A 24,608-nucleotide genomic window follows, 5' to 3' on the forward strand; every position below is an offset into this window, starting at 1 on the left:
GGGGGGGGGGAAGGTGGGGGGCCAGAGAAGGAGAAGCCCCATGAGACGACACAGGGCTCGATCCCAAGATCCCAGGATCATGACCTGAGCCAAAGGCAGAGCCACTCAGGTGCCCCTCACCTGGAGTGATTCTCTGTTTCTCTTGGCTGAGCCAGCTCCTATCCTAACTGGCCTCCATGCCAGGGACAGTTCCCTTCCCATATTCAAGCAGCAATATGCCTGGCACAACCTGAGTAGGGAAAGCAAGAAGAGTCAGGCCAGAACAAGATGCCTGGCCCCACAGGAGCCCAGATCTGCTTCTGGGCCCATCAGGACTTACTGCTATCTTTCTGCGCATGCAGGGCAGGAAGGAGTTTAAGAATGATGCCAGGGATGGTCTATGTGTTGATTGTTCAGGTTCTATGTGTTCAGGTCCGGGTTCCCGAAGGTGGCACTTTGGTGTTGCCAGCCAAAGAGTGACCTTAGGTTGGTGAGGGGCATCCCAGACAGCTGGAGTGTAGGCTGCTTCCACCACAGAGCTAGTCCTGGGGAGGCCAGGCATCCTATCCCTTCTAACAGGCCTTGCTTTTGTCTCAGTGACAGCCCTACTACATCTGTGCATTGTGACAAAAGCCAAGTGCCAGAAAATCTTCAACAAGGAGACCCGCAGCTATAAGGTGGCAGAACAGAATCACCCAGAAAGGACTTGTATGTCAGTTGAATGGATAATGTAATGTGCTTGTAGTGGGCCCAGGGCTCCTAGCCTGAGAGGGCCCAGGTTTTCCCAGGCCAGGCCTTGTTCCTCTTTGGCCTCTAACAATCTATGATTGCGTAACCCTATCTACCAGTAAAAAAGTTTTTGAGCAAACATTTAAATCTGTGTATGGATTTAGTTTATAAATTATTATGCATTAGTTTATAAATTATGTATGTATTATAAAGCATGCAAACACTGAAAGGAGACAAAAAATGAATACGAATAAAAGTTGTAATGTTTTTATAATATATACTGCAATAGATCATTGTATGTCTCCTCCTTAGGGGACCACTGCTGCTTCTGTCATTTCTGATATGTCTGCAGTCTGCTGCCCTGGTGTCCAGCTATCTGGTGAACAATCCAAAAAATACATGTGTCTTCAAGATGAAATCAGATCCCTCATTTTCTCTGAGGTTTTCATGTTTATCCTTCCTTCCTCTTCTTCAGATAGCATCCTCCATACTATGTCCCCATATACCTTTGTGTTTGCTTGAGGTTAGGACAGGTTTTATTTAATTTTAATTTTTTTTTTTTGTTTTTTTTAAAGTAAGCTCTAGATGCAATGTGGGGCTTGAACTCATGACTCCAAGATCAAGAGTCCCACGTTCTACCAACTGAGCTTGCTAGGCACTTTAAGGTTAGGGCAGTTCAGAGCAGGACAGCCTGGCAGAAGCACCTCCAAGACCACACACATCCTGATGGGATATTAAAAGGCCAGGGACTCTGCCTTGTAGATAGAAATGGCTTGGGTGCAAGGCTCTAGTATCTTTTGCTGCATAAAGATCACCCCAAAACTTCAGAACTTAAAACAGTGACAATGCTGATCGTCTCCTGCTGTTTCTGTGTTAGAGAATATTTGTTCACTCAACGGCTCTTTACAGAGTGCCTGGGCCAGGTAGTGATTGGAGCCTGGGGCTAGGCAATGAACCAGAGAAGCAAGGTCTCTGCTGTCCTGGAGGTTAGAGTCGAGTATGTACGTGACAGATCACAAGCAAGCAAATAGTCCTCTGTTGAACAAACTGTGGGCAATCGGAAAAAAGCTTTATTTTTCCTCTGCCCCTGAACCCTACCTGTTTAAACATGCTGTGTGGACTAGTTGAGCAATCTAGGCAGGCCCGTTAGTGTTTTTGCTCCTCAGATAATTAAAAAGTGCATTGGTCACTTTTAGTTACAAAAAAGTATCAATCCGGAGTCTGTATCTGAATTGAAGAGGGGGACGGGAGAATTAAGGATCAGGTACAGTCTTAGCTCCCTCTGCCAGTGGCAGTGCTTAGAATGATTTTCTTCCTCTTGGGGCTTTTGTGGACTTCTCCAACATACCCTGCTGCTCCTCTTCCTCCAAAACTTCCCTTCCAATACAGGCTATGATGCTTTCTGCAGAGATTGCCTTGCCCCTTTTTAACTCTTGGATGGGACCTACTTAGAGGATCTTTCACCTTGCTGAGAAACATGGAGAGCAGAGAGCTGAGTATTGGGGACTTCTGTCAAAGCTGAGACAGAAAGATTCCTATATTAATATCTGGTCACAAATAAACAAAAAAGTTATAATGTGGGTAATGCCATACTGCGCAAATTTTGAGCAGAGGTACAGAGTGGTGGGATGCAGAGAATGGTATGATGTGTTGCAAAGGAACATATGCTTTGGAGTCAGATGGTGTGGCTTGGAATCGACTCTGACATTTATTTTCTAAAATTAAAAAGAAGTTGTAGCAAAATATACAGGATGTACAATTTACCATTTTAACCATTTTTGGAGTTTACAATTGAGTGGAATTACAAACATTCACATTGTTGTGCAACCATCGCTATAGCCATCTCCAGAACTTTCCATCATCCCAAATTGAACGTCTATATTCATTATACAATGAATGCCAGCCTGTGGCAACTACCAATGTGTTTCCTGTGTCTATAAATTTGACTTACTCTAGGTACCCCATATAAGTGGAATCATACAGAATTTGTCCTTTTTTGAGTCTTCTGACATTTTTGCAATCATATATTAAAGCTAAAATCTATCTTATAAGGACATTTGTTGTGAGAGAATCATTTAGAATAATCCTTGTCACAGAGTTTGCCTTCAACAATTTTGCTTCCCTTAATGGGATTTATTCAGGAAAGGTGAAAAGGACAGGGGCCTCGACGGCGAGAAAGAGTGTGCGCCTGCGCTCTGTGCTCTCTAGAGGGCGGACAAGGGCTTTGCGCTGACCCGAGCGGAGATCTCGCGAGACTGTCAGGCGTGTGGCGTGAGGCGTGGGAGGAAGGTTGTGCTCTCGCGAGAACTCTTCCTTTTCGGCCCTTTACTTGATCGGGCCGGTCTCTCTCCGAGGAGGGTTCCACTCCGATCGCCAGGCGCGACAGTTGGAGCTGGTAAGAACCGCAGTGGCCGGCGGGGTCGGCGCGCCTCCCCCAGCCCTCAGGGCGAGGGCTGGTCCGGGGCGCATGACCGCTTGCTTGCCGGGCCTGGGCCTGCCTTTCCCGGCCGGCCTTTCCCTCGACCCAAACGACCCCGGGGGGGGTCACCTTTTCCTGTTAGCCGCTCTGGGCCTGTCCTCTCCCCAGCCCTCGACACTAGCTCTGCCCGGGGCCACCACCTTCTGCCTGCCCGCCCCTTCTCCTGGCCCCGGGAGTGACAGCTGCAGGGTTTTGCTTGCTCTCGCCAGGGCTTCATGGGGGCGAAGAGGGTCCCGTTTTCCAGAACGGGCCCGGAGCATATCCATTCCCCAACCGTTGGTTGGAAGCGCGAGGAAGATGATGTTTTTCCGGCCTTTTATCTGCCAACACAGCGTTAGCTACTGTCTTCTGTAATACTCCCCACAATCCCTGAGCTTGATTCTCTCCTTTTTTACAGATGAGAAGAGCAAGGTTTGCTCATTCCTTGATTCATCCCACCAGTAATCATTTATTCATTGCCTGTGTGTTCAGGGTGTTGAGCCTACAGCAATGAAAAAAAAAAAAATGGGCATAACCCTTATTTTCGTGAAAGTAAATTTCGGTGGTGGAGCAACAGTAATATAAACAGTCTTACGTGCCATGCGATATAACGTATCAAGAATGACAGCAGTCAGCGCTAGAGTGTCAGATTGAAAAAGGTTTTTTCACAATACCATTTAACGATGTTTTCTAATCAGGGTAAGGTTCACCACAACATAACTGTCTTTTGGATAGATTTAGTTTTCCATCACCCATTTGGAAATTTGGAAATGTGGTTGTAAGGACTCTTGGATTATTTCTTGGGGTGAGGATGAGTGAGGTAGTCATAGTTGGCTCATTTCTGTACTGGGGTCCTAGCGTGACATTTCTGAACTTTAAAGACTATCAGACCCTTTGAGGAAGATTTACCCAAATGCTCAGTGGAGGTGGGGGTGGTGCATGTACCTTGTGGCTTAGGGAAGTTACTTGGTTTGCTCTTTGGAATGTTTGCTACCTTGCCTATTTGTTAAGATAAGGGAGATAATATATGTAAGCTCTAGCCGAGTAATATTCCTTACATTTTATTTCTCCTTCCCCCTCTTCTATGGGAGTTTTATCCTTGGGTCTTTAGGGAAAATCCTAGGGGTCTAAAGTTCTATGATATTTTGTGTCTAAATAAATCTCTCCAACTACATTATTACTGTTGGGCAAATAGGTATTTCAAAAGTGGAAAAGCACAACGAGCTATGTAAGGGAAGGAAAATGTGACTCTCAGAGGGGGAGGAGATATCCTATTTTAGAATTACATAGGACACGCCTAGCTACCCCATTTTATTAAATCAGCTTAGCTGTGCCAGAATTTCAGGAACCTGTGTAGGGGCTTCAGAAAACTGTGCAGGATATTCTGACACATCCCTACCCCCATCTGAAAGCCTCTTGGCTAGTGTTTTATAATAATTTCCCTGCTAGAGTAAGGGCTAGCATACTGGAAAACATTCAGAACCAGTCATCATTGATGCTGGTGGATTTTTAACTCTCAATGTCTTATTTCAAAGATTAGTATTTTCTGCTGAATTTTTGGTGAATCAATGACACAAATTCTCCTCTATGCAGCAAGTTCATCATTTTGCCCTCAGGGACTGTCATAAGTATATGTCAGCATAGGCACTCAGTAAATATTTGTTGAATGAATACATAAAATCTCAGTACTGAAGTGATCCATTTAACATACATTGTATGGCTAAGGACCTTAGACTCAGACCTGGGATTAAATCTTGTTTCCTCTAATTGGAAGCTTGTGATTATAGGTAATATATATTTAACCTCATCAACCCTTAGGTTCTTTATTTTTAAAAAACAGTGGTGATAATATGTACTTCAAATATTTGTGAGGACTAAATGAAATAATGTTTAGAAAAACCCTTGGGGCGCCTGGGTGGCTCAGTCGTTGAGCGTCTGCCTTTGGCTCAGGGCATGATCGTGGTGGTCTGGGATCGAGCCCCACATCAGGCTCCTCTGCTGGGAGCCTGCTTCTTCCTCTCCCACTCCCCCTGCCTGTGTTCCCTCTCTTGCTGGCTGTCTCTCTCTCTCTCCCAAATAAATAAATAAAATCTTTAAAAAAAGAAAAAGAAAAAGAAACCTTTGGCACATAGATGTGTTAAATACTTACTGAATTCATTCAACAAGTATTTATTGAATACCTACAGTATAACAGTGAACAAAAAGACAAAGTTCCTTCCTGTGTGGAACTTACTTTCTAGTGTGTTTTCTGAAGTGGGGTCAGAAAATAAATGGTTCTTAATGTCAGATTGTGATAAGTACTATGGAGAAAAATAAGCTATATTAAGGGAGGAGTGTGTGGAAGGAAGATTTATTTTGTATAGGACCGTGAGGAATGGCTTCACTGAGAAGACAGCCTAAGGAAGTGGTCAGACACTCTTAAGGAAATGAAGTTGCATAAGGATATCTGGAAGAAAGTGCAAGGGCCCTGAGGTGGAAGGATCCTTGGTATGCTGGAGGAGCAGCAAAGAGGCAATTGTGGCTGGACTGAGCAAGCAAAGAGAAGAGCAGGTGAGGAGGGAGGAGTGGGAAGCAGTCATGAGGTTTCTGCAGGAATACTGGAGAGAGATAATGGTGACTTATTAAATTGATGAGCTACATAATAAAATGTCTTCTTTTATTAGCATACCCCATTCTCTGACCAAAAGTGATAAAAGTAGCTACAGATGTCCCCTGCTTTTTTCCCCCTGCTTTTTTAAAGCTTGCATTATGCTATTTTGCTTTTATGAAAGGCCAGCATTCATATCTGTTTTCGCTAAGTGAAAGAAATCCAAAGAGGATTTTTGCTTTTATGAAAAAGGGCAAAATCCAAAAATGATGTTCACTATTTGTTTTGCAGTGAGCCAATATAGAGGCAGTATGCACCCCAGCAGCTAGAGTGGCACTGCCAAGCTCCTTCCTGGGAGCTAAACTCAGTATCTTCAGCATCAAGCCACCGCAGCTTTGAACAGTGCCTCTGAGGACCAGTGCTTTATCTCAGTTAATTTTGTGCATCCATTTGACTTTTTCAAAAGAAATATCCCAAGCCTCAGAGAATAAAGATTTGTCACTATGCATGATATACAATAGCATGTGCTCCTGGTTCAGAGAGGAAATAAGTGAATTCAGTATCTCTGTTCGCATACCAGTTAGGTTGCAAGTCTAAAGTGACTGTAATAAGGCACCAACCAATATGTATGTATTGGGTTAAGTTCAGTTTCATGGAGGCACTATAGATGTCCATGGCATTTTTATTACTATTCCTGCTACTTTTTATCCCTCTTAAAGCTTATGTCCACAACTTTCATTTTGGCTTTGTTTTCATTATGGATATGTCTGAATACTTTGTTTCAGTCTAGAACACACAAACAAGGTAAGTGACCTAGGTGATATGGGGGCCAAGTTGAGCACTTTTCCTCTAGTGAGTAGCTTTAAATAGTGTCTCTAAATAGTATGCTTGTCAGAGGAGCTGCCATATAGTTCTTCTCAGCTTTGCTTGTTAAATTAAAACATTCAGTCATAATTTATAAACATCGCATCTAGTCTGCAGTACCTCACTGGCAAGAGAATAAAATAGCTATTTTTTTAACAGTGTTTCAACTTTCTCTTTTTTTTAAGATTTTATTTATTTGACAGAGAGAGAAAGAGAGTGAGCACACGGGCATGCAGGATCAGCGGCAGGGAGAGGGAGAAGAGGGCTCTCGGCTCAGATCCCAGAACCCTGGGATCATGACCTGAGCTGAAGGCAGATGCTTAACCTACTGAGCCACCCAGATGCCCCTAAAATAGTTATTTTGAGGGTGTTCTTTTTGCTTCTGATGTGAATGATTCATTCTAATTCTCTTAGCCATTCTTATCCCAAGTCATCATCCCTGATTTTGGCTGACTTGATTATTCAGTGGAATCAAGACTTTCCTCTCTGGTGCTAGAAGTATGTTTGGGGACACTTGAGGCTCACTATTCCTCTTACCCAGCATTGCCTAGAGTGCTCTACAAATGTGACATTTTGGTTCAGTGAAGGAGCGAATAACTGACCAAATGTGTTAAAAGGTTTTTGATTGTCAGCTTGGTCATAGATAATAAATTAAGTCTTTTAATCTTTGGACAATTACTGATTTCATAAGAACATAATCTTAGGTATATTTTGACTTTAATTTTGACATTATTGCTAGTCCCCCAGGCTTTAAAGAAAAAAATATTATATCACTTGTTCACTTCCTGTGGGAAGAACCACAAGATATTTATCATAAAATCAGGGATAAAATGGTATTATTACTGTGAAGGTAGATAAGTAACATGTTTTCCTATACTTGACTGTATTATGGCTAGAAGTTTCAAGTTGAAAATAGAGCAGGGCCTCAGATCTGTAAGCCTACCAAACTTCTGTGATGTCAGCTAGAATTTCTGTGGTACTGCAAAAATCTGAGGAAAAAATAAAATCCTGAGTTGGCTGTAAACACAGTTAATATTTCCCCTTTAACTCACAGACTTCCTGGTGTTTGTGAATCTGTATAGCTGAGCTCAGGAAAGACGCTTTATATCAGTGCCTGTTCTGGAATCATGGTTTCAGTGGCAGTACCCTTGCTAGTTTTGTCTTGTTTGAAAGAAAACTAAAAGTAGTGTTAGACTAGAAATGTTTCCACCTCTGAAAAACCTTCCTGAATTAATGCAGGCCTTAGTGTGACATCAAGTTGATTATCTATGTTTAAAGAAGAACTATACTATACGTACTGTGGCTAGTCTGAACTTGAACATTTGTTTATCATTTATTCATCTATCCATTTTTCAAACATACATTAAGTCTCTGTTGAGTTTAGGGTAACAGCATTGCACAACTTTGGGGCCACCATTCTCTTTATCTCAATACAATAGAGCATGTAGAGTGAAGGGGGTTGGTAATGCCAAGACACCCGTATCAGGCTATCTGTTCCGCATTAGGGTGTACAAAGCCAAATAAGACATGGTACCGTCTCTTGGGAGTCTTAAGCTAAGGAGGCAGATATGTAACATGTAATTAGAGTAACATGTTGCAGGTGTCATGCTGGAAACCTGTACAGATTAGAGTAGGTCCAGAGGAAGGAGCAGTTAACTCTGTTGGCCAAAACTATAGGGGAGTGGGGTGCTTAGTCAGGAAAGGCTTCATAGTGGTCGGACTTGAGCATAGTTAGAAAGGTGGACAGGTGGGGAGAAGGGAACTAGTATTGCTGGCGGAGAGCGCTGGGAGAGCCAAGCTGGACAAGGTGAACCAGCCTGGACTGTGCATAGAATAGCTGTGTAGCAGGTCACAGTGAGGGGGCTGCCCTGAGGAGATGGCGGGAGAATCATGTTGGAGCAAGAAAATAGAGAACTTTATTGCCTTTATAAGAAATTTGGACTTTATCCTGTAGGCAAGTGGGGAGTCATTGGAGAGTTATAGTTTATGTTCTCTTTAGATGAGATGATCTATTAGGAGTGGATGGTTCTCTTGTTCTGAGACAGCATAGGAATCTTGAAGCAGAAGAGAGGTGGAATCCCCTTTAGAGTGTAAACATTTTATGAAGATGTAAGGGCAAATAATTAAGTTTAAGGGAGTCAATGGGAGCCTGCAAAGTGGTTTGGATGCAGAATTCTTCTAGATTTCTTTTTTATTAAGATTTTTTATTTATTCACTTGAGAGAGACAGAGAGAGCAAGAGCATGAGCTGGGGGGAGGAGCAGAGGGAGAAGAAGCAGACTCCTGCTGAGCAGGGAGCCGAGGATCGAGGACCCTGGGATCGTGACCTGAGTGGAAGGCAGACGTTTAACCCACTGAGCCACCCAGGCGCCCCTGGAATTCTAGATTTTTCTAATTTTTTACTCCACAATCTTTTTATGTTTATGTAATATTGAATAAATCACATCATTGTACTAACAACTAATGCTGGCATAAGCTGACAGAACAAACACTGACTCTCAGTAACTATAACTCAGGAATTCAAGTGAGGGAGAGCTGGAGCATTTAGTGTGTGGAGGCGATGGTCAGGATCTTTTAGAAAGGGTGTCGAGACTATTGGTTATGTAGGTGATAGTCTCAACACAGTTTCTACTGTATTTACATTGTGAGTATTTTATAGGGGCACTTAAAGATGCAAGTTCTTGACAGTTAATATTTTGATAGACTGAGAATTCCTCCTTTCTAGCCATTTGACTTAAAATACAAAGGGCCAAAAAATTTAAACTTTCATCATTTAGGAGTATGTCTATTTTTTTATCTTTACAAAATGTGTTATCCAATGAAGAAGAAATTGTTTTCTCATTATTTTTGGTAATGAATGTCTGAAATGGGATCCCAGAAACCTTGTGCATCATCAGTAAAACAGGTACCTCTACAAACTCTGTTCATCTGAAATCTGAAGGTTGCTAACTGAAGGTGATGGCCTTTAGTGTTTCCTTTGCTTTTTGTCATGTGGTTTTGCTTTACTCTTAACTGTTTACAAAAATAGTTTTATGTGCATAGAGAAGAGCAAATATTTTACTTTAATAAAATTGATTGAAAGGGAATGATTAGTGCTGTCTAGATTTTGTCTTCTGGCCTGATTGGATATGCAGGCTATTAGGGTCGTTTTTTGGAGAAAAGGGCACCAAACTACATGTACCGTGAGCATGATAATCAGACAGGAGTACTGTATGCCAGGCACTGTCCTAAACATTTTACATATAATTCATGCAATTCTTATTGAGTTGGCGACAGTAATAATGGACACCTGGAACAAAAGGCGAGGGCTGAACCCCAGTTGGGCTGACGGTGGTGATCTCAGGAGGCCTAAGCTACTGGGCAGGGACCTTCCAAGAATAACTCGGTAAGCCTTCAGAAGACCCACGGTTATTTCTCTGTAGTGATTAGCAGCAAAACCCTTAAGTTGTAGACGTCTTCACGATTTGGGGAGGGGAGCGGGGTGGAGGGAACACAGGCTAAGAGCTGGAGCAGCCAGGCCGAGGGGAGACTGGAGAGGAGCCCTTGAGAATCGGCTTCCGGAAGCGGGGGCGCGGGGATGGAGGAGCCACGCCGGAGCTTTGCTAGCTGCTGGGGGGTGGGGGTGGGGGAAGGTGGCCAAGTGGGCGGAGCCTCCCGGCTCGTCCCGGGCGCCGACGTGCGCGCTCCCGGCTGCCGGGGCTGCTGCTGGTTGCAGGCGGGGCGGGGCGGGGCTCGTGGCCTCGGGGACCTGCGGCGCTCGAGTCGGGCATAAAGCGGCCTCCGGCTCGCCAAGCTGCTCGGGCGGCGGAGACCCAGCCTGCGAGGTTCGTCGGGCAGCCCAGGAACGCAGCGGAATCGCTTGCCACGCTGGAGTGGGGAAGGGGAGCGGTGACCCTGCGGGCTGCGGATTCCAGGGACCGTACCGTGACTTCCTAGGGCTACTGTGCTCTTAGAAAGTGTTGGGGAACCTGGAAAGTTGCATGAATCATTGTTGCTTTTAACTAGAAAAGTCTTACTTGGCATTAGGTGGGGAATTTTGTGGTCGGTTTGCAATTACTGCTTCGGAAAGTTGATGTGCTGGGGTTGATTGCTCGTAGTTACAAGTATAAAGGTAGACGGATCCCGGCGCAGTAAACTCTGAAGTGTAAATCTTAAAATATGCTATTGTGATTTCATTGTTACCTTTTGTTTAAGTCTCTTCCGATATTAACTGCCCAACTGTTTGAGAGGTGTAAAAAATTACGGAGAATCAGATCCTGAATTTCAAAAATACTTGTGTTGATAAAGAATTAAAAGTGGGCTGGGGCTAGGGTAAGACATAATATATAGCCTTTGAGTTGATGAACTGTGAAATTAAAAAAATCTTTTTTTTTTTTTTTTTTTAAACAATTAAGAACGTGTGGGGGCGCCTGGGTGGCGCAGTCGTGTCTGCCTTAGGCTCAGGGCGAGATCCCGGTGCTCTGGGATCTAGCCCCACATCAGGCTCCTCCTCTAGGAGCCTGCTTCTTCCTCTCCCACTCCCCTTGCTTGTGTTCCCTCTCTCGCTGGCTGTTTCTCTCTGTCAAATAAATAAATAAAATCTTAAAAAAAAAAAACCAAAACAACGTGTGAAGAAGAAATGTCTCAAGGTAATGTGGAATATTAATTACTTTATAATAATTTTTTTCCTGAAAATTTGTACAGGCAAATATATTGTCTCATAAAAGATAACCAAATTGGCAGTATTTCCATAGAACATAGATGTATGCCGTGGATTGTTTTTTAGGGCGTAGGCTTCTAGCTATGATTTGGATGCCAGGAAAACTAAAAAGTGGACTTTTTTTTTCTTTTTTTCTTTTTTGGAGAGTAGGGGCAGGTGGGAAGGGTGACAAACAGTGAGAGCTGGAAGGTGCAGTTAGAGATGACCTGGTGTAAGCCTTCAGACAGACAAATGGAACTTTGAATGATTGTGATACAGATGTGGGATCAGAATCCAGGGCTCTTGCTGTGTCCTTCATACTTGGCACTGGTACTAGGCAGTGTTTTGATTATTTTGAAACTATAATGATATGAACAAGTACTATGTATTTTGTTAGCATTATCGAAGGAAGAAAGTTCTAAAAAATTGTCATAATTTATTGAGAACTGTGAAAATGGACAGAATCTTAATGGAAGCTATTCTAGTAGTATTCCATTGGAATGTTCATTCTTGCTTTTTTTTTTTTCTTTTTTTTTTTGGAATGTTAATTTCAAACTCTAGTGTTGGCAAATAAAAGTAACTTGTGGGTCATAATACACTAAAGGAAGAACAAGCTGGTCAGAGAGCATCCAGGACTAGACCTTAGGAACCTTAGTTCTATCAAACCTGTTATGGCTGTGGCCTTTAGATGGGTGGTTTAAACTGTCTTGGCCATAGTGGCTTCAACTATAAAATGAGAACAGTCTACTAAACAGATAGCTAAAAGTTTTTCAACTTTAAATTGTGGTTTGTGTTGGTCACAAGAGGGTTATAGCTTTTTGGAAATTTTATGGTTAAACCACATGATAACGATTTAGCTTCATTTGTGGTTAGTTTCTCAATTCTGGTTTCATGATCTTTGGATTTCATAATTAGATTGTGCAAACCACTGTGCAAAGATGGCATATATAGTTTGTAGAACTCTTGGGGAAAGCTCTAGGTTTTTCTGGAGCTTTATTTATTTGAGGGGTGCGTGTGTCTCTTCCTCCTCCTTCTCCCTACCCCCAAACCTAGGACAGGGATCCTAGAGGCAGGGAAGTTTTAGAAGCACTTAAACTTTTGACTTTGTCTCAAAAAATACACATTTAAGGCAGGCTTCTTTTGAAGGCGGTGGGGCAGTGACCAATGGGCTCTAAAGACCCTTCTTAACAAGATGACTGCTTTGAAGGATAACACTCATTTTTTTGAAAACATGTGATAAATATGTGGGGAAAATCAGTTTTGTAACTTAAATCTCATCCTGCCTTCTGTCCATAGCTGATAGAGAAAACCCAATTTGTGTACTCTTGCCATATTTTCTTGTTAGTGTGTATGGTATTTGTGATTGAATTTAGAAGATCTGCTCTAGGGATCTAGTAATAACAGTCAGCAGTTTACATGCATTTGAATTTGCCACCCATATGATCTAGAGCTCTGGGGTTTTGGCATTGTGAAGTACATTTTGATTTTATTGATTCCATTTTATACTGTGCCGGGCATTCTGGCATTCCACACAGATGGTGAAGACCTAAGAATGGGAAATTTGGCACAAGTGAAAGTTGGTTAATAATTGGAAAGACAGCTAAACATGCCTTGCATGTAACTTTCAAGTGCAAAATGAAGCAACTTGTGGTAATGAGGTGACACTGCAGCTCTCCCAAGTATGAGCCAACGGTTCATTTGTGTTGCACAGGTATTTTTCAAAGTCCCTGCAGTGTGCACCAAGTGTGGACACTAATGCCTATGCTTAAAACATGGCAGTTTACAGTGTGAAAAAGAAGTTAGCAAAATAGGTACAGCTGGTCTTTTGAGGGTTGGAAAAGCCCTTCCGTTTTAGAGGTCATTATGGGAAAACAGACTGAGGTAACAAAATAACAGGGAGATTACAAAGTTTCCTGAATCTTTCAGTTTCTTAGAGGATCTCTAGTTCCTCACTATGGATCTTTTCCTGAGATGGTCAAAAGAAAGCCTATTAGGCTTCTTCCTCCCATCGTTTTATTTCTGAGGGTGGGGATTACACCACTTTTGTCCCTTTCCAGCTTTTAGCTAGCTCTCTGGTCCTAAACCTAGGCTTGAAGATGCAGTCTAGGCCAGAGTTCGCTTCATTTCAGATGAGGAGTCAGCCATTTGGGGGAACTCTGCACTGGGTAGGTTGCTATTCAGCCAAAAGCTGGCTTCTTTGAGAAGGTTGTTGCTTTCAGAGCTGATAGGAAGTTCTTTCATATATTGCCTCAGATGTCTCCTCTGAATCCTCATCTACTCCTTTTGGGTGATTCTGAACAAATCTAAGTCTTTTCGACAGGTCACCAAGTATTTGAGTGTCGTAATCAAGTCCTCCCAGAGACTTCTCTTATCTAGGCTAAACAGCTTCCCTTCCTGGAGAAAATTTTCATGGTTTGAAGGTCCCTTTCCCTTTTCTAAATCCCTGTTCTAATGTGTGTTTTTCAGAAAGAAGTTTCAAATTTAGTTAAATGAACATGGAACAGATTAGTCCAGTGACAAACACTATACTGTTGGTAAATGCAAATGGTGTGTGATTTTTCTCTCAGGCCCAGCACAGTGCTAACTCATAGAGGTTACTTTCAATTAAACATCTTCATCCTTTTAAAACCATTTTATTCTCTTCCACTTTGTCCTCCCCCATTCAAGTTTTAAGAATTTACATTTTGTTTTATAAGATTTAACAGCTATGTAGAGATTGTTGTGGCATCTATTTTTATCAACATTGTTTGTGAACTGTAACCCTAATGTCTGCTATTTTTATCCATGTAATTAGGGGAAACAGGTGAGTAATTGGGAAAAACATACCTCTAAAAACTTTATAGACTGGCTTCAGTCTTTTATCCTTTTGAGTTGTTTGTAAAAAATAATCTTAGGATTCCATTTAGTTGTAGCTCTGTTTAGCTCATATTCACTTTGTCCCCGAAGATAGGATATCACATTGTCACAGGTCATACTGTTGAGCGTCCAGATAGAGTGTGGCCACAGGATTACATTGAGTGGCCAGTTTAGTAAAACTGCCCAAGAAGGAGATAACTTTGAGATCATAGGGCTTAGTGAACACCTGCTGGGTTACATTGATGCCTGCTTTTTTCTAAGTGTTTAGAAACCATCTCTGATTCTAGAGCTGTCCAAGATAGACACCAGACTTCTTCCAGTAGTTTTTGTCAAGCTTTGCTTCATTGTTTTTCCAACACTTTTCTTTCTCAGTCTCTTATTATTTTATCGTTGCTTGTGTGCTGTTCTTTCCATTTCTATTTCTTTTCTCTTGTAAACCCAAGATTATTAGAAAACTCTCTGTAGTTTCCCACGCCAGTGTCTGTAAGCACCTCCCTTATATCAGAACCCTATGAAATTACTTTGTTAGATTTACGTTCTTGAGAGCTTCCTAGCTATGAAACCATTCCTAAATTCTTTCTAAATTAAAAAAGGTCCCACCTAAAAGAGAAAATAATTTAAAATTTCCGTTTTCCCAATCAGTTTAGGTAAATGCTAGATCTAAACAATGTTCTAAATTCTGTTTACCAAGTTAGTGGTTTGTAGTTGCTTTTGAGAGTAATTATGGGTCCTTCTGTACCTTTTAGTCTTCACCTCTAAATCGGTAAAAAAAGAACAGATGCCCCCTTTGACTTCATGTATGTTATAAATGGAAACACTGTAGTGTTCTTGTAACTTTTTGGAGGCTATATGCCCTGTCAGTTCAGGAAAATTAGTGTTTTTTGTTTTGTTTTTTAAGAATCATTTGTTCACATGAGAAGTGTCACTAACATAGATGCACAGAATTGTATGGTAGCAACGCATAGTGGTGGGCAGGGAAGAAGAGGCAGCATTGATGAAGAGTATACTATGTGCCGGGTCCTGTGTTGGAAGTAATCTGAGTAAGTTAGTAATTGGGAGCTGGTTGGAATGATCATTTGGGGCATGATTGAAAGGTGGTTTTTGGTTGTAATTACAGTGCAATTTAGATTGTTCTTTTTTTTTTTTTTTCTTCTTTCAAAGGAACGGTGAGCAGAATGAGCACCTCACAGGACCAGAGCGGCTGCTCCAGTACCAGAGAACCCCTTTTGAGGTGTTGTGATGCACGGAGGGACTTGGAGCTTGCTATTGGTGGAGTTCTCCGGGCTGAACAGCAAATTAAAGATAACTTGCAAGAGGTGTGACATGCGCTTTATTCTTCCCTTGTCTGGACTCTCGGCACAGGGCTGGTTAGAGCAAGGCCAAGGGCTTGGCTTCTCTGTGCCAACCAAAAAGTTTCACCCAGTGCCTTGCATGGTATGCCTGAAGTGTTGGTGCCTTTGATTTCTAAGCGAAATTAAGCAGATGGTAGAAGAGTCTGGAAAACCTTGTACTACCTTAAAGAGTTCCGTTCAGCATGTATTTTCTTAAATTGATCCTCTGTGTGGTCGCTGTGCCATGTACTGCCATCAATAAAAAAATGACAAAATGAATGGGTACTATACTTCTCAGCTATGTCCTTGATGCATGGTGTGGCACTTCATCATGTCCCCTACCATCTTTTAACTTGTTGGTGGCATGGTTTTGTTGGTGGCATGGTTCTGTAAATAACTTTATCTGTTAAATCAAGCCAGAATGAAATCTCTTTGTTCCATTAACCTAATATTATTGTGTTGGTGAGTGAGAAGACCAAGTATTACGTGACTTTGAAATACAACTTTATTCAGAAAAAATTTGTTTCAAAATAGTTTCTTATGTCAGTTCTCATGGATAATTGATAGCTGTTTTGATTTCTCTCCTTAGGATTTTTAAATTTGCCCTTTTTTGAATTGCAATTTATGCTTCCAGAAACATTTAGTTTCTAGGTTTACATAAACTGTCTGCTCTAATGGTCTTCTGTCTGTTCACATGTAGTGGCACATCTCTTTACTGAATTGGCCCACTGTAAGTGAATTGCTCCTTCATAGAGTGAGAAGAGATAAGGGCTAGCTATTAACGTTCCTGTCTTATTCCAGTGACAAATTTGTAAGACTGTAGGTTTTCAAATTATATGGAAAACTGAGGGGGATCAGTATTACATAATATATCCTTTTATTTTCTCTTGATTACTTTAGGCCACCAAATAAACCTGCTTCTCTGGAGGGAGGGGGTACTGCAGGAGGATTTTAGAGCTATGAATGCTTTTATGGCTGGAATTCTTAAACTGGGTCCATGGGGGCTTTGGTGGCTCCACGGGTGTGCTTTGGGGACCCTAAACCCCGAAATTACAGGCAAAATTTTGAGTATCTAATAGATATTTTTCTGGGGAGATGCTCCATAGATGTGATTAGATAACGAAAAGGATTTGTGACCCCCCAAAAGTTTAAGAAACTCACCATTCTGTGGGAAACACCGTTCTTTGGGCTTCTAACAGTAGTGAAGCTAACAGGTATGTGTTTGCTAGGTTAAAGCCCAGATTCACAGCTGCATAAGCCGTCACCTGGAATGCCTTCGAAGCCGTGAGGTGTGGCTGTATGAACAGGTAGATCTCATCTATCAGCTTAAAGAGGAGACGCTTCAGCAGCAGACCCAACAGCTCTACTGGGTAAGGTGGCTGCAAGGCTGTAATTGGTTTGAGTATGGTTTCTAGTTGCCAAAAAATGTCTTTCCTATAATGTAGCATTAATATAGATCAGGTAGAAGTTTAATCTAAGGCGCCGTTTGTTAACTTGGATATATTTGGTGCTTTTAGTATCACTGTGGCTGGATGGTTTCATTTTTCTTACAGTTACTGGGCCAGTTCAATTGTCTTATTCATCAACTGGAGTGCACCCAAAACAAGGATCTAGCCAATCAAGTCTCTGTGTGCCTGGAGAGGTAAAGATATTTTTTACTTGTTTCGACTTTTGGCTCTTTGATTTGATGTGTTTATTTTATTTATTTTTTAAAATATTTTATTTATTTGAGAGAGATAGATAGCCAGAGAGAGCACAAGCCAGGGGGTGGGGGGCGGGCGCGGACTGGGAGAAGCAGGCTCCCGCTGAGCAGGCAGCCTGACATGGGACTTGATCCCAGGACCCTGCGATCATGACCTGAGCCACCCAGGCGCCCCAACCTTAATGTATTTAAAAAACAAAGTCAGTTTTGTAACTCATTGTTTGTCTTGGACTTAACCTGACTTCTCTTTTCCTATGATAAGAACATCCTACTTTATATACTTAATATCTGGTGGTACATAGTGAAGTCATCTGCCTTTGATGAGTTTCTTAGAAAAGTATAGTCATTTCAAATTATTCACAATTTGGCTTTTGTTTTAGAGTAAAACTGTTATTCCTTAAAAATAGATTTTTTTTTTTCTTCAGACTGGGCAATTTGACCCTCAAACCCGAAGATTCGACTGTCCTACTGTTTGAAGCAGACACAACTGCTCTGCGCCAGGCCATCACCACATTTGGATCCCTCAAGACCATCGTGAGTAGTGTTGATCTCAGATAATTCATAGAGCACTTCTCAGATCTGTGGACTCACAGATGGTCTTGAACATTTTTACTATGAATAGTGGCTTTCTTGAGCATTTGGTAAACTTCAGAGTTTCATGTTCTGATTAAGTCAATAGAGCATTAGGCTGGTAATTCTTAGAATGTGGTACTGACTCACTTATCATCTCCGGAATTCATCTTGTATCCTTTTAAATAACTTTTGACGTATTTCTTATAAAATCTATGGCTCGAATGGTCTTTAATACAAAAAACCAAACATGGGTTCATTTGAGTCTTGTTAAAAGCAGTAATACTACCAATTCTGGTGAAGAATTCTCTTATATGATGATAGTTATGTAGTAGAGAATTCACAGATTTCATAACTACTTATATAGGTCATTGAATTTAGTGTAAAGAATATTCTAGTGAAATGATAATGCTTTGCTTACTACTTTTGAAATTTAGGAATTACAGTTTTACTTTTTTGGAATGAAAGCATAACATTAATAAACATGATTAATTTGTTTTCATTTTATAGCAAATTCCTGAGCACCTGATTGCTCATGCTAATTCATCAAATCTTGGGTCTTTCCTGGAGAAAAGAGGTTATATCCCATTGCCAGAACAGGTAAAATATCATTTAGTTATTACTTGGCTTATATGTCTTTTGGCTTTTGACTAAATCTTTTTTTTTTGCTACCATTTATTTGCAAAATGGCACCAGCGGAAGTGAGTTAATTTATGCAATTAAACAGTCCCCTTGAGACTTAATGTCGGATAGAAAATCAGAGGTTTTGTAGGTGTTATGAGAGAAAGTCATTGTTACCAATTAGTTCATAAGACATTATCATTAGCTCTCTGATTGCGGTAATTCTCTGTTAGGGAAACTTCTCTTTATAATTCTTAAGGCAATGTGAATATAGGATGCTAGATGTTTTGAGTTGAGAGCAACCCTGGAGATTAGCTATACTTGTTTTATAATTGTGAAGATGGAGGCTTAGGGAAGTTATGTGACTTGTGCACCGTCAGTGGCAAGCCAAAATTAGACTTGGGTCTCCTGCTTTTCTGGTGAACGTTCCATGGCATTTGGCATTGCCTCGTTAAGCAGCAGAGTATTATGTGATTAGCAGAAGTCAGCATCCAGCACCACGGCTGTCTCTCTCAGCGAATGGCTCCTTGGAAGCAAACCTGCCAATGGTCGTCAGGCTCCTTACATCCCCAGCACCAACCTCCAGGACTGGCTCACCCAAAAGCAGACCTTGGAGAATAGTCAGGTGTGTTGCTGCCTTTATTGTTTCTGAGGTAGATGGAGTAGTAGATGGTTTTAGTTTTTAACTCACAGTTTATTCCTTTGTTTTGTTTTTAGTTCTAGGCTAAAAATATTTTTACAACTCTATTACAACAGTGACACCTCTTCACTATAGATAGAAAATTTAGGAAAAAGAACTACAGGGAAATACAATACTCATAACCCCAACATGCAGAGCTAACTACTGTAATGTTTTTGTTTATATACTTCCCATTTTTGTGTGTACATATACTTCAAAAACATGATTCTATAAATCCTGTTTTGACTAGCAGATTTTTTTCACTAGTAGGGCATGAATAGATTTCTCCTTCATTTAATTTCTTCCATAAAATCCTTAATAGTATGTAATATTTTATTGATTGGCTTTAACTTAAACTCCAGTTTTTCTGGGTATAAACAGAGTTCCCCTAAACAGCCAGGAGTTAGTTTGTGCACATTTTTTATTAATTCCTTAGCAGTAAAATCCTAGAAATTGCATTTCTAGATTATAATTCTGTATACCCTTTAAGACTTTTGATACATATTGCCAGTTTGGCTTTCCAGGAAGTTGGTACCATTTATATTCAGAAGAATATTCAGCAGAATATTGAGGGTGCTTCCTTCCCTGAAACTTCTCGAATAGTGGCAGTCATTTATAAGTTCCTTCCTCCAAATTTGATACAAAGTAATAATTTTACTTTTGTTTTGAAGTTTCTTTGCTTATGGAGGTTGAATATTTTTCATGTTTTTAGCCTTCTTGGAGAGTTGCTTAATCATATTCTTTGTTCATTTTTGTCTTCTTTATTCATAAAGGCTTAGTATGTAGAACTACCAGCCTCTTTTCTCTTAAATATGCTACAAATGCTTTCTCGTACTTTGTCTTTAATATTTTTTAGTTTTTTAAAAACTGCATTTATTAAATTTGTTACTCAGATATGTATTTTAATATCTCAATAGAGAAATCTTTTGTCTCTTGGCCTTATCTACTTAAATTTAGAAACACTGGGCATTGTAATAAATGTGCAGATAGAACTCTTATCGTTGAACCCCAAAGCAGCCATAATGTTCTGGTGAACTAATACCGTGTACTTCTTGTGTAGACTTCTGCCAGAGCCTGCAGTTTCTTCAGTAATGTCTGGGGCAACCTAAAGGGCTTAGAAAACTGGCTCTACAAGAGTCAGCAACAAGAGGTTCCTGAAAAACCAACTTACCAAAAGTGTAACAGTCATTCTACCACCAGTTCTCACTCTATTGAAATTGAAAAGGTTGGAGACCAGGACCTTCTTGATCAAGATGAGATGGACCTTTCTGATTGGCTGGTGACTCCTCAGGAATCCCGTAAGCTGGAGAAGCCTGGGAATAGCAGCTGTGAAACCAGTGAGAAGTTGAAGCTCCTGTTGCAGGTGTTCCAGGAGCCCTATAGTGTGAATGATTGGCTTGTCAAGCCCGATTCCTGTACCAATTGTCGGGGCAACCAGCCCAAGGGTGTGGAGATTGAAAACCTGGGCAATCTGAAGTGCCTGAATGACCACTTAGAAGCCAAGAAACCCTTGTCCATTCCCAACCTGATTACTGAGGATTGGCTTGTCCAGAACCATCAGGACACATTTAAAGTAGAGGAGGTATGCAAAGCCAACGAGCCCTGTACAAGCTTTGCAGAGTGTGTGTGTGATGAGAACTGTGAGAAGGAAGCTCTGTGTAAATGGCTTCTGAAGAAAGAAGGAAAAGACAAAAATGGTATGCCTGTGGAACCAAATCCTGAGCCTGAGAAATGTATAGATTCCCTGAGTGTGTGGCTCTGTCCTTCCAGAAAAGAGGCAACACAACAAGCTAAGACGTCAAAGGCAGTGGCTCCTTCTAGAATTGCCGATTGCTTCCAAGTCATAAGGAATAGTCCTTTGTCAGAGTGGCTCATCACACCCACATGCAAAGAAGGTTGTCCCAAAGAAGTGCCTAGTGCTGAAGACAGAGCTGGCAAGCAGAAGCTTACGAACCCCGTGGCCACTTCCTGGTGTCCCTTTAACACAGCTGACTGGGTCTTGCCAGGAGAGAAAATGGGAAACCTCAGCCATTTATCCTCAGGAGAAGACAAGTGGCTACTTCGAAAGAAGGCCAAGGTGAGCACAGACATCAAAATAACACCATTTCAACTATACTTAGTAGATTTATACTTTTTTTTTTTTTTTAAAGATTTTATTTATTTATTTAACAGAGATAGAGACAGCCGGCGAGAGAGGGAACACAAGCAGGGGGAGTGGGAGAGGAAGCAGGCTCATAGCAGAGGAGCCTGATGTGGGGCTCGATCCCAGAACGCCGGGGTCACGCCCTGAGCCGAAGGCAGACGCTTAACCGCTGTGCCACCCAGGCGCCCCAGATTTATACTTTCTTAATCCCAAATCTTGCAAATGGGCCAAATCCTTAAATATGTTCAATGTTATTTGGCCTATTAATCTTGATGGATGATTTGTGATTCAGACTGAAAATTTTGTACATTTTCCAGGTCCCCAGTCCCCATCCTGCAGGAAAGAAAAACAAAAACAAAAACAAAAACACCCCACCAAAACCCCAGACTATTTTATTGGCTGTTTATGGAAAAGATTACTGTTGTACCTTACCTTTGCTCTTGCTTATTAGAGAGAATGGCCAACATTTACAACATTACAACATAGCAAACAATATTCCTTATAGATACTACACTATTTGGAAGATGAGTTAATAAGTTGGTTTCTTGTCTCCCAGTTGTCATGTAGCAACCCACCCTTTTTGTCTTCTTGCAGGAAGTATTACTTAACTCACCCCTACAGGAGGAACGTAACTTTCCCCAAGACCGTTATGGCCTCCCAGCAGTTTGTGACCTGTTTGCCTGTATGCAGCTTAAAGTTGACAAAGAAAAGTGGTTGTATCGAACTCCTCTACAGGTACGTACATGCCACTAGTGTGAAAAAATTAGATTTTAGCTGTTTGTAGATGTTTTGTTTTCAATATGAATTCACACTTTGCCCATTGGACTATATTCCTGTTAATGGCATGTGTGCTAGACATGTGAGGGTGGCTGGGGGATCATAACAGTTTCAGGTATTTCACTTGAACTTGCTTTATGAAATAACTAGGACATACTTGAAAGTGACCTTTCAAGATGATATAGCTGTCGGGAATTTTCAGAGCCTGTGTGGGTTTTATTAGCTTATTGAGAAATGAGTCAGAGCTCTAAGGGGGTGGGGAGAGAGATTTGTTTTTATCCTGTAGTGAAGTGACTCTAATCTTTGGGCTTTTCTTTATAGATGTGAAGGAATGGAACGAGTCAAGCAACTTTCTGCGAATTATCACACATCCATGGGCCGAGTGACTGTGCGGCTTGCCAAATCATTGTGTTTCTGGGTCTGACCAGTCAGCTTAGTTCCTTTCCTGCCTAATTTCGAGCTAGTGAAGAGAAATGGCATCAAATTATGAGTTACTGTGTAAAAGAAAAAGGCTGTTTGTTGATGCTGAGGTGATTCAGTTCCTTCTTACAGAAGTATTGACTCAGCCCTACACTAGAAACACAGCATCTTTCTTGGTGGATAGGTCTTTTTCATAAGCCTCTACAGCTCCTTAGATTGGATTGTTACTAGAAGTACATTAAAACACTGTAGTTTTAAAAATGAAATAGTTCTATAATCAAGGTGTGTTGATGTATTCGAAAGCTAGTAAGCTTCCCTAACCTTTTGATTGTCCTTTAGATGCTTCCCTCGCTGTGGGTTTTCTTCCATTGGTGGTGGAAATGATTCTTCTGTTTAATATATAGTATATTTCACACAAATAGTTAACCTTGCCAGTATAGTCATTTTTTTTTCCTTGCCAAAATGGGTATTAACAATCTTGGCAATTTTGGACATTAATCACAAAACGTTTTAACCTACATGTCAGTTTCTACATTATTTTTCTTCTGAAAGAGATTCAGCTACTGCAAATTTTGTCTTTTCCCCTTTTCTAAATGTTATTAAAGTATCTAGTGAGCTTTTAGAACGGCTCCATTTTGCTTCAAGACTATATTCAGGGTAGTCCTAGCCATTTTCAAAATATTCTGAACTACAAGTCAGAGAGCCCTAGTGCTGACTAATCAATCAAAGAGCAAAAGGCAAGACATGTTGGAAAAGTAGTACTTGAACTATTTGCTATCCTAGGGGTTACTGGTGCATCCTGTGTAAAGGGAAGCTGAGCTTGACACCTGGTGCTTTTAACTAGGAATAAAATAAATGTCCTCTCACTGCAAGCGTAGCATACCTATACCTCTGGAAGTAGAATGCAGTGACATTTTTAGTGAACAGGCTGTTTTGAACACTTGTGCCTTGGGGTGTTTACTGAAGCTTTACGAAAACTTGATGTTTTCTCAGTATCCTTAAAAGTCACGTCCATGCTTTAAAAGGTTTCTCTGTAGGAAATGTGATTTCTAATGTTTTTAAATTCTCTAAGGTGGGATACCGTAGCTGCTTTCCAGGCTTTTAAACTATTAAGCCACTCAGCTTGCCTATATGTTGTTAATACTTTTCAAGTTTGTGACATGGTCATCTAAAAACTCTTTTGGGGAAACTTCAGCCCCACAGTCTTTGCCATACAGCTTCATGGGACTTCTTGAACCACAGCTGGAAAGAGCCTCCTATTTTTTTGTCCCCTTCCCCCCAATACCACTTAGAACTTTAGTAATAAAGGTGGCAGGTAAAAACTTAAGGAGCCTTTTCCATTAATAGGTTGCAGGAAACTTTGTAGTTTTTGAGGTTTAAGGATGTATTCCTAATTTTACATTCATCACCATGCTAATGAGTATGTAAAACATTCTTTTGCATTGATGCATTTTGTACCCACTCCATTAAAAGCATTAACAGCCGTAGTTGTTGTGTTTATTTGTAAAACTACCCTGTCTCAGAATGGTCTACCACGTTAACCTTTGGGTAGGAGAACAGCTGAGAAACCATTTGAACATAAATTGTTTTTATATTCACTTAAGTGTATTTTGTGAATCTTAAATTAGTAAAAGATAGGTATATTACCAACTTCATTTGGCTCTTTTCCTGCAGACTTCAGATCTTCTCTTTTAATTTTTAACCTGCTCTCTATGAAATATTAAACTAATTTTTTAGAAAAACTAGAGGCCTTCAGCTAAGGTTCAGTGCTTTCCTGTCAGATTCCTTACTAGGTGCATGCCGATGGCCCTACTCTCTTCTTTCCCTTCATAATAACCACCACTTGTTTAGTATTTATTATGGGTTATGTGTAACCTGCAACGCAGTTTTATTTAACTTCATTTCATAGGTGAGAAAACAAACTCAGAAATTAAGTAACTTGCCCTTACCTCCTTTAGCTTTCCCAAGACTTCCTTAAACCCTTGCAGCTCATTTCTTTCCTCTAATTATGTTTCTAATTATCCTCCATAAGGAGGTGAGTTAATGAGTAGAGAGTTAAGCATGATGGTTGGACAGACTATTCTAACACACTACTCTAACGGCATAATGGTTAATCTCAAGTATCTTGAGGTTGTTTAGTGTCAACCCTATTTAAGAAAAATTGTAACCTAGCTGTTAATGGTGCCAAGTAGCCCTTCATTTCAATACAACCAAG

At 40.9% G+C, this 24,608-nt stretch overlaps 1 protein-coding gene across 5 annotated transcripts; it reads left to right on the forward strand.

Moving 5' to 3' along the window:
- The first annotated feature begins 2,991 nt into the window (after positions 1–2,991).
- Positions 2,992–23,877, forward strand: NCOA4 (nuclear receptor coactivator 4). Of its 5 annotated transcripts, none has more exons than XM_040623907.1 (10): positions 2,992–3,103; positions 15,312–15,466; positions 16,711–16,851; positions 17,035–17,123; positions 17,609–17,717; positions 18,264–18,353; positions 18,853–18,999; positions 20,114–21,130; positions 21,791–21,931; positions 22,295–23,877. In XM_040623907.1, the coding sequence occupies exons 2-10, from the start codon at positions 15,326–15,328 to the stop codon at positions 22,298–22,300; spliced, it is 1,881 nt and encodes a 626-aa protein (XP_040479841.1). In that variant the 5' UTR covers positions 2,992–3,103; positions 15,312–15,325; the 3' UTR covers positions 22,301–23,877. The 5 variants fall into 5 exon arrangements, with proteins under 5 accessions (XP_040479841.1, XP_040479842.1, XP_040479843.1 ...); XM_040623908.1 differs by lacking the exon at positions 2,992–3,103 and adding an exon at positions 10,305–10,440; XM_040623909.1 differs by lacking the exon at positions 2,992–3,103 and adding an exon at positions 10,492–10,642.
- The last annotated feature ends 731 nt before the right edge of the window (positions 23,878–24,608 follow it).

This window comes from Ursus maritimus, unplaced genomic scaffold (assembly GCF_017311325.1).
Source record: "Ursus maritimus isolate PB19 unplaced genomic scaffold, ASM1731132v1 scaffold_7, whole genome shotgun sequence".
NCBI lineage: Eukaryota > Metazoa > Chordata > Mammalia > Carnivora > Ursidae > Ursus > Ursus maritimus.